Source organism: Lampetra planeri, chromosome 69, assembly GCF_965212315.1.
Source record: "Lampetra planeri chromosome 69, kcLamPlan1.2.h2, whole genome shotgun sequence".
NCBI classification, from domain to species: Eukaryota; Metazoa; Chordata; class Hyperoartia; order Petromyzontiformes; family Petromyzontidae; genus Lampetra; species Lampetra planeri.
Window position 1 is genome coordinate 2,375,589 of NC_136174.1, and position 15,840 is coordinate 2,391,428.

General features: G+C 47.1%; 1 protein-coding gene across 1 annotated transcript; it reads right to left on the reverse strand.

Moving 5' to 3' along the window:
• Positions 1 to 755: 755 nt before the first annotated feature.
• LOC144737476 (E3 ubiquitin/ISG15 ligase TRIM25-like) lies at positions 756 to 12,472 on the reverse strand. Its single transcript, XM_078620192.1, has 6 exons — positions 11,696 to 12,472; positions 9,526 to 9,621; positions 8,481 to 8,714; positions 7,380 to 7,402; positions 6,911 to 7,005; positions 756 to 5,837 (listed from the first exon to the last, which is right to left on the reverse strand). Exons 1-6 carry the CDS (start codon positions 12,254 to 12,256, stop codon positions 5,284 to 5,286), a joined length of 1,563 nt encoding a protein of 520 aa, XP_078476318.1. The 5' UTR covers positions 12,257 to 12,472; the 3' UTR covers positions 756 to 5,283.
• Between the last annotated feature and the right edge of the window lie 3,368 nt (positions 12,473 to 15,840).

The following is a 15,840-nucleotide window of genomic DNA, read 5'->3' on the forward strand; positions in this document are numbered from 1 at the left end:
TCCACATCTGCAGCGGTGTCCTCCGCCTCCGGTACCCTGGCACGAGCTGTCCGGCGCGTGTCCATGTTCGTGGTCAATCACTTCTGTCACCAGATGTAATAATGTTCCAGGACTCTTGACGCCGGGTTGGAGGCACACGTATTTATTCTGCGTCAGTATGGCACAATCGCGGACATACAACACTGGAGGGGGTATCGGCCCCCTCACCCGGCTAGCTGGGGATACACTTGCTAGCTACGTCTAGCCTACCTCCTAGTCCTCCACTAACGGGCTAGGGGAGGCTATCTAGCCCGACACTGGTAAGTCGGGCTTACGGTACCCGGAGTCCCAGACCAGCTCTGATAAGAGCACCGGCTCTGGCTCTCGGGACCACGCCGCTGGCTCGGTCCTGTTCGGCCCTGACAAGGGCGGCGATCCAGGGGAGTCTAGGGCTCTATCTAGACGATCTTCGGTCTTCACTGGTTTAGCTTTAACATCATTCTCCAGAGCCCTCCGGCTCATCACCTTTTATACCAAAACCCCCGCTGAGGGGTGGGGCCCCGGGGGATCACAGCTCCGAGTCAGCCCCCCAGGCTGCCCGGTGCGGACGTCGTTGAGAGCACCTCCCCGTGCACTCACATAGCCACGCCCACTGTGTTTGTTTCCCGTGTGATCCCATGTATAACAGCCCCTCCGTAACACCCCTACACGTGTATTGCTTTCTATAGACCCACTTTATATAAACAGTAATATTCAAGACAATAACACGTGCTGTGTGATTTTTTTACCTTCAATTTTTTATTGAACATTTTTTATCCTAATCAAACACGAGCAGCCCACACGGCCTTTGTACCTGACTGTCCGTCCCTCACTCTCTCTCTCCAGCCATCCAGCCAGCAAAATGTATTTTCCTAATGTAGTTTGCTAGTATGATCTGAGTATGACACGATAGCGTGATGACACATCCCACTCATTTGTGTGGAATGCCCACCCTGGGGTGAATGGTGGATTAGGACGGAGGGGGGGGGGTGACGTCAGCACCACGCAGGAACCCGGCTTAAATAATAAATAAATAAATTCCAGCACTCTCAACTCCGCTACCCCTCACAAGCCACACCAAACATCTGGAGGTCATAAAAAACATTAAACAACAAACTTCGGGGGAAAAGGGGGGTTAGCGACTATCTGGGAAATCTTCAGGTTGGTAAATGACCATATGACATGACCTCCCCGAACGTTTTGGACCGTTCACAAACAAATCTCCAGAGCACAGAGCAGAGACAAACGGACTTTACAACTCACGTTTTATTTAACGGTAAAAAGTTGAAACTCTGCAAAAAGAACAAATCGACGTTATAGACTGCAGGCTATATTAGTGGTTTTATTATTATTTATTTTATTTCACCCTTATTCAACTCATATTATTTTGTATTGTATCTTTCTATCCATGTAACTTCACCAAGAGAACCAAGGAATGTGAATTCTGGCAGTCAAGAAAGTGAGGGCTTGGATATATCTACAGCCTCGGGATATCAAAATATAACTCAAAATAAAACACCGATCCCTGGTGACACAGACTTATAACAAAGCTTGGAAAACCCTCGGAATAATGATGGTAACAACGAGGGGCATTACGAATCTTGGTTAAACATAAGCCAAATAATAACCACGAGATATTTGACCGGGGGTAACTCATAAGAGATACAAGAAAATAGGTTAAACACACCAGACTAGATAATATGTATTCCATGAAATCAGAACCTCCCCGGCCACCTTTGTCTTCCAACAATTTGACACAAACACATGGTAGCCATAAAATACGTATGAAGGGTGTCTGGCCACGAGATAACAAACACTATGAAGGGGGGGGAATGCAAACAAGCAGGGAAGAGGGGGGGTGTAATCAGGTGCGGCCGCGGAGAGAGGACGGTGACAGAGGGAATCTGTTTTTAAATCCTTTATATTAAGTTCGCTTGCTTGCTTACGACCGTGCAAATCTTTCGGTCGTTTTTTACCCCACTTCCCGTGATCCAATCGAGCTGACATTTTCCACACAGACTCGTTGTGCGTGACAATTAATGTTCGTGAATTTGTTTTCCCAAAATTTTACACTTTTTAGGACAAAAATATATTTAATTACCAATTGCTTAATGGTGCAATGCAATCATCTGACCCATAGGTGGGCAGCCATCTCAAGCCAGAGGACCAGAGGACTCTAGCCGCCACGCATATAAAGGATTTATAGTGAAAAACTTAGTTTTTACGGGTTATACTTTATTATCTCGCAAGAGACGCGCAAAGAGGGGAGAGAATTTCACATTTAAGCACGGACACAGATCATGCAATTCAGTCTTGCAAAGGAGCAGGCTGCGGGGCTTGACCTCGACATTAGCAATGGGTGTGGTGTCTCACAGAGAACAGGGGCGAGGTGATGCTCGGTGTTGAGTTCGGCATGGACCGACAGAGTATTTCTGAAAATTTTATTCTAAATTTTTCCTGATGTTTTGAGTCTCTTGCAAAGTCAAGGATTGCGATAAGTTGTATTGTACTAAGCTTTCACAGTTGTTTAAGAGGTGTGCAAATACAATGTACAGGTTTTGAGAGTAAGTGCCAGCAGACGAGCAGCTGCAGCTCGAGTTGAACCGACGAGCAACGTCAAGCAATCAACACGCCCACCCTCACACGCTCACTGCTCCACAGGGAACAAACAAAATTTTTGGTACAAGGAATGCCCAACCTCGGTGTCTGCTTTACGCAAAGAATTGATAAAAGAAGACACACGCACACAACATGCATATCGGGTCTAATAAGATTGTTCCAAAAAGTTATATTTGTGTTTCGAGAAGGGTTGCCATTCCAAGGTGGTGCGTTAAATATAAACTGATCGTGAAAAGCATACCTGCCCATTGAGTTACGTGGATACGGTCGTTTAGAAGTATTTTAGTCATTCGTTTTCGTTAATTGCATAATCTTGCCAATGAATTAATTGACGTATACTTTTTCCTTCGGGAAATGTTTATTGCCGTTCGTATGAATATCGTCACATGCATGTTTAAGGACATTTTCCTATCGCCGTATATGCTCGCGTTACTGAGAAATTAATCGAATGTTCTGTTACCCAGTTAACAACGTAATCATTGAGGGTTAAATGTACGGATCAATGAGGAGAACATCTCTAGGGGTACTGTGTTGACAATTCCAAGCATAAGAGTTTGCATATTAGAGTGTTATGTTTTTGGTTAGAAATTAAAATGGCTTAACACAAAAGAGTATGAGTGGTGCCTTTCTAATTTCATGCATAATAATCTCAATTATGAGAACTGTATCCTGCGGTGAGATTTGAATTTGGAGACCTGACATAAACACACTCAGACATATTCAGTAAATGTTAAAGCGAGAATAATTGTATTACCCTGATTGATAATACAACCCTTGATAACGAAGCCGAGCTTAATTTAGCATAATTACATCACACTTTCATAACTTTATACAGTTCATTGTATTATCCCGATTGATAATGCGACCCTAGACAACGAAGCTAAGCCTAATTATAATTACTGCATACATTAGCATAATCACATACATTTGCATAACTTAATACGTTTACACCTCCCTAATTATAACAATTTATGCGGGTAATCACATAAATTAGCATAATTTCGGATAATTACATATTTTTTCATTTTCATTTAATATTTATTAGTTTTTATTAATTTTTCAAGACCCGGCATATACAACACTGTGACGTCACCACTTGCTTGCCCGCTCGCCAAGAAGCCAAGCAGGCAGCCAGAAATCCAGTCAACAAAACTTTGTGAGCCTTGGTTTAAGAAATGCCTGGCCCTGCCCAGTGTTGCTCGCATTGAACCAAATGCCGCTTCAATTAGGCACTCCGAGACGGCCGTGCCTGCGACTGATGGGATGAGTTAAACGTTACGTAGTGTGTATTGTCTTTAATGTTTCATGTGGAGATCAGGGATTTGCGAAGGGGGGGGGGTTGATGATAGTAATGATGATGGTGATGAGTGCGATGAAGGTGGTAGGGGTAGTAATAATGGTGAAATGGTGACGAGGATGATGGTGGTGTTCGTGGCAGTGTTTGTGGTGATCGTGGTGATGATTGTGATTATTGTGATGATAGTGATCATGGTAGTGGTAATGATGATGGTGGTGATGGTGATAATGATGATGATCGTGGTGATGATGGTAAGGTCATGATGTTTATGGTGATAATGGTGGTGGTGGTGGTGATGATGATGATTATGATGATGGATGTGATTATATGTGTTGATAGTGATGATGGTGGTTAATGGTGGTGATGATGGGGATAATATTGATGATAGTGATGATGGGTTGGTGGTAATGATGATGGTGAATCGTAGGGATGAGGAGGTGTGACGCGAATGCGCACTGCAGGTGAAAGAGCAGCCACATGGACTCTGGGGCTGCGCTGAATCCCCACTCAGATTTCATTCAAATCCCTCAAACTTCCGCACTGGCGATTTGTACTGCACTGGCGACATCGCTCACGTACACCAACCTGAACCTCACCCTCCCTCCTCACCTTCCCCTTATGCTGACCTCACTCTTTAATGTTTCATGTGGAGATCGGGGATTTGCGAAGGGGGGGGGTTGATGATAGTAATGATGATGGTGATGAGTGCGATGAAGGTGGTAGTGGTAGTAATAATGGTGAAATGGTGACGAGGATGATGGTGGTGTTCGTGGCAGTGTTTGTGGTGATCGTGGTGATGGTTGTGATTATTGTGATGATAGTGATCATGGTAGTGGTAATGATGATGGTGGTGATGGTGATAATGATGATGATCGTGGTGATGATGGTAAGGTCATGATGTTTATGGTGATAATGGTGGTGGTGGTGATGATGATGATTATGATGATGGATGTGATTATATGTGTTGATAGTGATGATGGTGGTTAATGGTGGTGATGATGGGGATAATATTGATGATAGTGATGATGGGTTGGTGGTAATGATGATGGTGAATCGTAGGGATGAGGAGGTGTGACGCGAATGCGCACTGCAGGTGAAAGAGCAGCCACATGGACTCTGGGGCTGCGCTGAATCCCCACTCAGATTTCATTCAAATCCCTCAAACTTCCGCACTGGCGATTTGTACTGCACTGGCGACATCGCTCACGTACACCAACCTGAACCTCACCCTCCCTCCTCACCTTCCCCTTATGCTGACCTCACCCGTCCCTTAATTTTCACCTCACCCTCCATTCCACCCTCTCCTCACCATCCCCCTCCGTTTCTTGGATTTCTATCTCTCCTCATCCTCAGGATGCACGACTCAAATCCATGATCTCCAATCGATCATTACAACACCTCACCCACATCCCAGGGTAGAGAGGCTGCAAGAATCTCCGCCAAACCTCGTGGATCACCTCCATGGAGTCGGCACGGTAGAACGCCAGGAACCCCACCTCCCAGTGCAGGTGAAGCCCGATTCTGCGGGGGGAGGGGGCCCCCCTCACCGACAGTGCAGTCTTCACTCCACCATGAACCACTGAGAAGCCGTCGTCACATTTCTCTAAACACCAGGACGCGTCACTCCCTCCCAGCAGCTGTGCAGCACCACCACTCCCTTTCCGTGGGATCGTCCCGTACGCGACTCCAACCCTCCACCGCCGCGCGTCCCCCACGTCCACCTCCCAGTAGTGGTGGCCCGACGAGAAGCTCTCACAGCACAGGGCTTGTGGACAGCCATCAAACCGGTGTGGGTGATCGGGGCGACCCTGGGAGGCACCGGTCAGCATCATTGTCCTGAGATCCGAGGAGATCTTTAGTTTGTTATGAGCTGAGTTTGTGTCCAGAGTCAGTGAACATCCGTCTGTGACAACAGCGATGAAAACATCACTAGAGAACACCATCATCACCATTAGACACCATCACCACCATCAACATCACCGTCACCAACCATCATCTTCACCATTAACAATTACATCACAGACATCACCATCACCAAGCATCCTCGCCATCAATATCATCAATGACAACAATATAAACATCACTACCATCATCAACACTATGAACATCAACAACATCACTATCACAAATAAGCCACATCACAACCATGATCACCATATCACAAACAATCACCACCATCACTACCATTACCACTATCCCCATCACCACCATCTTCATCACTATCACCAACATCACCAACACGTCATTATAACCATCGCAACGACCATCAAAATCATCACCACCATCACTACCATGACCACCATAATCAATATCATCATCTCTACTACCATTAGAGCCATCAGCAAAACCATCACATCCATTACCACCTATATTATCACCAATGTCACCATCATTACCATCACCGCGACCGTCACTGCCATCCCATGAAGAACACCATCACCAATGCCATCAGCATTCCCATCACTCACATTATCACTAACAGCATCATTATCAGCATCATTATCACCATCCTCATAAACTGCCTAACAGAGGCCCAGGACTGGATCAGATATCACCTGCCACTGATGTTAGCCATGGCAGGTAATCAAACCCAAGGAACTGGGTTCGTAGTGCAGTGTGCTACCGCTCCCCCCACGCATACACATTCACAGGCACACACTGCATCTCAACATCACAATTACCCCTGACTCAGTTCAGTAGGGTCCTGGAATGGGATGTGAACACAGATTAAGATCCCCGGTGTAGTCTTCCAGACTATTGGGACAAGTGCTGTCCGTGAGCGTCTATGAAGGCTGGCACGACACACGACGGGGTGGGTGGCCAGCACTACGCCTGGCCACCTTTGTCTCCCTAGTGGTGATGTTTACACAAAACACCAGGTAATCATTTGAGGCTGAGTCGACCTCGTGCACACACATGGGGATAATTTTTTGTCAAGATCACCCAATCACCCATGATTCACACTGAAGTACTCACACAGGCGTTTGACTGCAGTTGTTTCCAGGAATTTAAGCGAGGCAATGTCCTCTTGGCAGGGAGCTAAGGGTGGAGCTGCTGTAACCCTCCCTGTCCTGTGAAAGCAGAGCAGACATGGCCACTGTCTCACATAGAGCATCGTCACTCACAGGATCATCAAAGCTCCATCACATAGACAATCATCACATCATCATCACAATTGGAATCATCACAGTTCCATCTCATCTAGAATCATCACACAAAGCATAACTCATCACAACTTTTCATAACATCACTACACAGCATTACTATCACCACACATAGAATCATCACACGCAACATCACCACACACAGCATCACCACACACAGCATCACCACACGCAGTTTCACCACACAGCATCCCCATACACAACCAGTGTCTCACTGCCCACGCCCCACACTCAGTCCCATGTTGTCGTGTGTCGCGCCATGAGTGAAAGTCGTCTTTTACCTGCGCGTCTCCTCCAGGTGCCCCTGTGGGAGAGAGAGATGCGTTATTGTGACTCTACTTTGATTTCCTTGCATTCAATGGAGTTCACACTGCAAAACTGTGGGTGGAATTTAAACCCCAAAGTCTTGGCTTATGACCCCATGATCACCAACACAGACTTACGGGCCAAATATTTCAGAGTGAAACTGGTTGATGGTCAACTATAAACTACTATTTTTTTCCAGGTAAAGCCCACGGAGCTATATAGCTCTTTTTCAGAAGCGACCTGGCCACAAATGATAGCTCAACAAAGTGGTTCATCACGTGGATATGTATAACAGCACAATCCTCTAAACGCACGTTTCCAAATGTGGAGGGAAAAACTGGAGGACCCGGATAAAAGCCATGCGACCACGGAGAGAAACATGCAAACTCCAAATGTATAGTGATGTCCCCGACCTCCGGTATACTAGGTGACGTAGTTACCATCTCGCCACCCCCATGAGGGCCAACACTGAATTGCAGGGCAAATATGTCAGAGTGAGACCGGTTGATATTGATCTGTGTTGAGTAATTTGGGACTTTAAATTTCCAGCGTTACCAATGCACATGGTGTAGGCCTTGTAGAAGTGATGTTCAAGACACAATGATATCATTAATAAGTGTATGAGACCTCGTATTTATTTAGCTTCCATAATAGGAACAAGAGGAGGTCCACAAAGTAAGAAGCAGCATCGCGGCATCATGAGATTTGGCAATAGCTTGGGGAGGCCTTCATCCATCAGTGGATAGATCATGGCTGATGATGAATACGGTGTACATTGTTGTTGCTGTTGTTGTAGGGTTGATTTAAAAAGTGAAATTCCAATACCATTTAGTTTATATTCACAATTAAACAAACTTAATGGGAATATGTTAAAGGACGAGAGAGAGAATTAATTTAACTGAGAAAATATGAGCTGGGCTCCACATGGCAGTTACTGGAGCTGCGATGCGAGTCCATGAGTGGAGCTGTGTTCTCAAGCCCAGTGGATGCGAACTCTCATTCAGGAGTCTCCCTCTGCTGCTGCTGCTGGTCAGAGGGCTCTGTGCCAATAGCGACACTGGAGACTCATCGCTCACCTGCAGGAACGCGAGCGAGTCCCTCTCCTGCGCTAGGGCCTGCAGGCGAGTGGCTGCTGCCTGCAGCTCGCTGATGTCGCGTTGGTAGTGAGCGATCTTCTTCTCGATCTGGGACAGCAGCTTGCGCCCTTTCTGCTCCGCTTGCTCTAAAGCCGCCTTCTCCTCTGCATCCAACGCTGCTCTCGCGCTGGTGAATCTGACCGAGATTGAGGCCTTTTCATCTGTCATGGATCCCTGCAAAGAGAAACAAATGCCATCTTTGTTCATTAAATGTCTGCTCCTATGTGAAATGACATTCAGGTCGGTGTGACCCGAGTGCAACTCTGAAGGTGTCCAGACAGTGATACGAGTCTGCAGCACTGAGGCCTCCTTCTTCCTCTGCGTCTTATAACGCCGCTGTGCATTTTCACTACAACACGATTCGCCATAACTTGCGGGGGCTGAGGCAATGGAATTATAAATACCATCATGAGTACATTTAACGTTTCTGCCATTCTCATTCGCAAGGCTATCAGGACGAGGCTTTGTTTACCTTCGCATGAAGCCAAGGGAAGTCTGTAATTTGCCTTCAAAAAGTAGAGCCTTAATGAAATGGGAAGTTAGGCTAATTCCTCTCTAAATTAATGTTTTGAATGTGAGAGAAAACCACATGTTTGGATGAAGAGAGGGGATCATGAAACCACTTGCTAAACTGCCACCTGGCCACCATAAATCCTGATTGGTTTCAGTAAAATAGTGTACAACAGTCTGTGTGTGATCCACCAACTCTGCCACCAGAGTATTGAATAAGAGGTACGTACCACCTCATCTGACCCATATAGATAACGGTCGTTGAAGTGGTAAGTTGTATGGAGATATGGGAATGTGGAATTTCAACCACTGATTGAGCGTCCTGATTATTGAGGCGCATTGACCGTTGTGTCTTTAGTCCCATGATGTGTTCGGAGCCAATGTAAGTCCACGTGAATGATGTGAGATGTCCTACATCACAAACCCTACTCAGGGTGGAGTCACGGGGTCACAGAGTCCGGCCCAGATGCGGTACCTGCACGTCCCTGCGAGCGGCCTCCATCCGCCTCACGGACTCCTCCGCCTCCTTCCTCTTCTCCTCCACCCCCCGCGTCTCCTCTCTCACTTGTTTCTGTGAGAGACGTCACCAGGGGAGACTCCACTCACTCTCTGAACGTCCCCTCTCAACCCTGCTCCACACAGACCCCTCCACAGTGACGGTCCCATCTCGAGGCTGCAGTGGCCCCTCTCAACCCCGCTCCACACACGGACCCCTCCACAGTGATAGGGAGAGTAGCCCCGGTCCAGCGATGGAGGCTGGGGGAGCAAGCGTTGCAGGGAACTGATTTCACGAGAAGCTCAAACATGCGCAGGGCTCCCTAAGTAGTGGGTGGGGCTACATATGTAGTGGGTTGGACTGCCTGAGCAGTGGGCGGGGATACCTAAGTAGTGGGCGCAGCTACCTAAGTAGCGGACGGGTCTTCCTGCATAGCGGGTGGGGCTATCTGAGCAGTGGGGGGGGGGCTACCTGCGTAGTGGGTGGGGCTACCTGAGCAGTGGGCGGAGCTTCCTAAGTAGTGGGCACAGCTACCTGAGTAGTGGGTGGAGCTTCCTGAGTAGTGGGTGGAGCTGCCTTAGCAGTGGGCAGAGCTACCTGTGTAGTGGTTGAGGCTGCCTGAGTAGTGGGCGGAGCTGAGTAGTGTGCGGGGCTACTGGAGTAGTGTGCGGGGCTACTAGAGTAGTGGGTGGAAAAGGCACCGGAGTGGCGAGATGTTATCTGCCTTGCCTGCTATACAGGAAGTCTTGGGTTCGAACCCGCGCCTGATGCCTGTATAAATGCAGTTTGCATGTCTCTCTATCCGGGTCCTCCGGTTTTTCTGTCGACGTTAAGGAATATGTATTTAGAGTATTTGGCTGCCATACATTTAGACCTGATGAGCCACTTCGTTGAGCTGTCATTTGTGGCCAGGTTGCCTATGAAAAAGAGTTTCATAGCTCATTGAGCTTCACTTGGTAAAATTAACAAGTAAACCCGTAAAACAAAGTTTTTCACTATAAATCCTTAATATGCGTGGCAGCGAACTTAATATAAAGGATTTTAAAAATATATTCGCCTGTGGAGGACGCGGGGATCGATCCCGCGACCTTTGGCATGGGAAGCGAGGGCGCTACCAACTGCGCTACTCCGCCACGGCCTGTGGAGGGGTTACGCTCTGGGCTCTTATACTGTGAATGAGTTCTATTTGAATATATGTAAAATAAAAAATTTTTGCCTAAAAAGTGTAAAATTTAGGGAATTTTTCTTCACGAACATTAATTGTCTCGCACAACGAGTCTGTGTGGAAAATGTCAGCTCGATTGGATCACGGGAAGTGGGTTAAAAAACGACCGAAAGATTTGCACGGTCATAAGCAAGCACGCAAGCAAGCAAGCACGCAAGCAAGCAAGCACGCAAGCGAACTTAATATAAAGGATTTAAAAATATATTCGCCTGTGGAGGACGCGGGGATCGATCCCGCGACCTTTGGCATGGGAAGCGAGGGCACTACCAACTGCGCTACTCCACCACGGCCTGTGGAGGGGTTACGCTCTGGGCTCTTACACTCTGACGTTCAGCCAAAGCCATGAATGCGTTCTATTTGAATATATGTAAAATATTTTTTTTTTGCCTAAAAAGTGTAAAATTTTGGGAATTTTTTTTCACGAACAATAATTGTCTGGCACAACGAGTCTGTGTGGAAAATGTCAGCTCGATTGGATCACGGGAAGTGGGTTAAAAAACGACCGAAAGATTTGCACGGTCTTAAGCAAGCAAGCAAGCACGCGAACTTAATATAAAGGATTTAAAAATAGTTTTTGCTCCTCTCTACCACAAACCACTTTTTTGTATTCAAACCACAGTCTATGCACTCATGTAATTTTAAGAACACATTGTACGCATTAAAGTCCTTCAGTTTTATCAAATATACTAAGAGTACATTCATAAATTTGCCATACAACAGGATTTATAATAACTTTCGGTTGTTTTATTTCTGCACTGACAACGTCAGCATACTTTATATTAAAACAATCTTGTTAAAATGTGAAGGAACAATGGGCAGCTGCGAGACGAATTATATTTAGTTGGATGTTATTGTTCAGTTCATACTGGGAAATGATGATTTAACGCAGGAGAGGCTCCCGCTCACACACGCAGACTGTCTCACCTTCCGTGTCTTGTGCTCATCCTCCAGTGTAGCCACATCGTGACCCTTGTGGTCTCCTGCGATGGTGCAGGTTGTGCAGACCAAGCTCTTGTCCTGACGGCAGTAAAACTTGATCTCCTCTCTGTGCTTCTTGCATCTGCGTTCTTCAGGATTCGTGGCTAGAGCCACCAGAATGTGGTCCCTGAACTTCGGATTCTCTTGATGAGGCTTAACATGAGTCGCACAGTAGGACGTATCACACCTGAGGCAGGTCTTGGAGGCAGCAGTCGTGCCATCGTTGCAGAAGTCACACAAGGCCACGGTAGCCAATTCATCTGCGGCACTGCGCTGCTCCACCAGGTTGGCGAGCGTCACGCTCTTGTTCAGCTTGGGTCTCTGAGGGAAGGTCACTCGGCACTGTGGGCAGGAGAAGAACTCGGCCACATCCCAAGCGCCCTCCACGCACTCGAGGCAGAACGAGTGGCCGCAGCTGAGCGTGCAGGGGCAGCGGAAGGCGTCCAGGCAGATGGGGCAGGTCAACTCCCCTGGAGCCTCGCTACCACTGGGAGCCGCACTCGCCATGGCCCTGTGGCTTCACTCAGAGACGGGCGCTGGTTGTAGCTCAGGCAGTCGCTGGCTATAGCTCAGGCAGTCGCTGTAGCTCAGGCAGTCTCTGACTGTAGCTCAGATAGTCTATGACTGTAGCTCAGGCAGCCTCTGTCTGAAACTCAGGCAATCGCTGGCTCCGTCTGAGACGCTAAACTAGGAACAAGCTACGTAAATAGGTGACAAGGAAGCAGGAAGTCTTTTCGTTTGATTTGCATGTCACGAGGCGTGACCTGGAATGTGTTGACGTAGGAGATAGTACAGACGTCTCCGCTCCAGGGGTGCCTTAAAAAAATACTAGGATCACCTCGTCTCAAATCCTTATCCTCACACCCCTCATCACAACTCTACTCACCTCCCCTCAACTCACCTCAACTCATCTGATCTCCCCTCAACTCACTACAATAGCATTTATATTGGAACAGATATAGCGAGTACTCGCATGACAATGTAAACGTTTTATATCCGTTTCACACCCAAACTCACGTCAAATTAGTCAACGTCGCTGTACGTGTATTGCTTTTCATAGACTGTAGATTAAAGTCACTTTGTATAAAGAGTAATACTCAATACAATAACACGTGTTGTGTGTGTGTGTTTTTTTACCTTTGATTTTTTTAAAAAGTTTTCTTTCAGGACAGCATAATGACGTAGGCTTTCGCGACCAATATTATTCATAATAAACGTTTTTGGGTTAGATCGCGTTATTTATAAATGTGTCGTAACCATCCACCACCCGACACGGCCAATCAGCAAAAAAGTGTCACGTTGACAAAAGACAAATAGTTCACTGCTTTACCCCACCAGTGTTTTCGCTTCAACACACCGGCGGGCTAAAGCAGTGAACACCAAAGTTGTGCATCCTTTGTCATACTGCCCCCTGGAGCACACATTGGAGAATTGCAGGAGCAGTTATTTTAGTCGCCCTCCATCCACTTCTGACAACTCAGCGTTTTCATCACAGTTTACCCAACTTTCCTCGGCTGATGGAACATTATACATTTGAATTTTCTTGCTGTGGTTTTCACACCTGATGATGATTACTTGTGTTGCAGTCGAAACCTCGTGAGAATTTTATTGTTTTCTATTTTTATTATTTTAATGTTTGCCTTCTACGTGAGTTTACCAAAAGAACCAAGCATATGAATCCCTGCAGTCACGAAAGCTTTAAATCAAAATTTGATGGAACATTGTTAGCGACTCCCTCTATCACCATTTCTGTTGGGTCCACCGTCTCGATAATTATAGGTCACACTTGTGCTAATGTAGTCCCTGCTGGAAAAGCGATCGGTCAGTCCCCGACATTCAATAATTGTAGGAATGATTTTTGGTCCACTCTCACCACCATTTGTGTGTCCGATAGTGTTAATCTGCGGGTCGTCACATTTGACGGAGCAATTACAATTGGTGTGCCGGCCCATGCCGTTAGTATTTGTTTGGGGTACCACAATGAAATTAACATTTGCGTGCCTGGAGGTACAGTCACGGGCTTGCTCACCAACGTCTGTACTGTCACCCCCGTCTCGGAACATTTCTCCACTGGCCACAGGAAAAAAAATGCGAGATCCCGAAGAATTTTTTATACAACTCTGGTCAGTGAGTATTCGGAGAGGTATATATATTTTTTACAGAAATCGGTTCCCAGCAGACATGAAACTTGTGTCTATAATCCCCATGTTACCCCCATTTGCCACTGCATATGTACTGTTGACTGATGTGAAGCAGTGACTACTGGGCAGTAACATGTCAAATATCAAGTTTCGAAATAAGTGGCCTTTGTCCACCGTATCGATAAACACGCTTACCTCTAACCCCCCCTATCGAGCCCACGATCACTGAGGTACCCGCGGCTGCTATAGCTCGTAGGGCTAGCTTTCTCCACTGGTTGCTGGACTTGGACCACCGGTGGAACAGGAAGTCCTGGCCTTTCCCCGCGGATTTTGTAACCATGTCATCACCAACCCCTTCCGATAAAGGTGGTACATGCGACATGGTGATATAGGCGGTGAGTGACTATGAGTCCCGAGGATGCGTGAGGTGGATTAACTAGCTGGGTGTCTGGGGTGTCGTGGCTTGCCTTGTGTTGTAGTGTAGCAGCCGCTGATGAAGAGGTGGATGCTGTCATTGTTGCTGGCAGAGGGTCACGATGTGATCTGGTGAGAGGGGCCTGCTGTTCAGCACATCCGTGCTGGTGAGAGGGGCCTGCTGTTCAGCACACCCGTACTGGTGAGAAGATGGCGCCGATGATGGCAGCCTCAGCCAGTCGGTGCGCCCTGTTTTGTCTTGGTTTTTGTCTGTTAATCCAGTGTTCTGCCGAGATTTTCGGAGTTCTCTAACAAGAGACGAACTTCTAAACATCAGGGAAACAACTCCTGTGGATTTGTTTCCCACTTTTCTGCTTCCAGCGGCAGAATTAGTGGGCATTCTAGTCAAAGCCGCGCTCGGCTTTACTCAAGCAGCGAAACGCCGCCCAAGGGGTAAACGGTCGGGGGCTCTAGTGCGGCTACGCAGACGCGGGATCCGAACAGTGCTTCCAAGCTTTTTCCTCTCAAACGTACGTTCATTGTGCAACAAAATGGACGAACTTCAGCTACTGATGGTGAAAAACAGAGACTTTATTTCATCTTCCATTTTGTGCTTCACGGAGACATGGCTGTGTGATTTGATCCCGGACACTGCATTACAACTGGCAGGCTTACAACTTGTAAGATCGGATCGGGACATAGCACTCTCCGGCAAGACGAAAGGCGGTGGTATTTGTATTTACATTAATAGTGACTGGTGTGTAGATGTCACAGTGATTCTGCAACATTGTTCTCCGCTCCTTGAATCATTTTTTATAAACTGTAAACCTTTCTACTCGCCTCGCGAGTTCGCGTCGCTCATTATGGTCAGAGTTTATTTGCCGCCAGGTCCTCAGGTTAAAGAGGCCCAACGCATGCTCGTCGACCAGATTCTGAGTGTGGAGCGAGCAAATCCAGATTCGCTGGTTATCGTACTTGGCGACTTTAACAAATGTAATCTCAGCCACGAACTCCCCAAATACAGACAATTCATTAAATGCCCTACCAGAGAAGGGAACACTGGATCACTGTTACACTACAGTCAGTAGAGCCTACCACGCCGTCCCCAGAGCAGCACTGGGACACTCTGACCATGCCATGGTCCACCTAATTCCTGCATACAGGCAGAAACTAAAGCTCTGTCAACCTGCTGTGAGGACATCTAAACAGTGGACCAGTGAGGCTATAGAGGATTTGCGGGCGTGCTTACACTGTACTGACTGGGATATGTTCACGACTGCTACCAATAGTCTGGATGAACTCACAGAGGCTGTGACGTCGTACATCAGCTTCTGTGAGGACTGCTGTATTACAACACGCACCAGGGTGAACTTCAACAACAACAAGCCCTGGTTCTCAGCAAAGCTCAGAAGGTTGAGGTTGGACAAGGAGGAAGCGTTTAGGAGTGGGGATAGAGACAGATTCAAGGAGTCGAAGAACAGGTTTAGCAAGGCGGTGAGAGAGGCTAAACGACTGTACTCAGAGAGACTAAAACAC

Bases quoted from the DNA above. Each gene is read 5' to 3' on its own strand.
- LOC144737476 (XM_078620192.1), bottom strand. From the start codon at position 12,256: ATGGCGAGTGCGGCTCCCAGTGGTAGCGAGGCTCCAGGGGAGTTGACC. The intron at 8,715-9,525 runs GTACCGCATCTG...TTCTCTTTGCAG, and splicing joins CCGCTCGCAGGGACGTGCAG to GGATCCATGACAGATGAAAA. The intron at 7,403-8,480 runs GTGAGCGATGAG...TCTCTCCCACAG, and splicing joins ACTCGCTCGCGTTCCTGCAG to GGGCACCTGGAGGAGACGCG.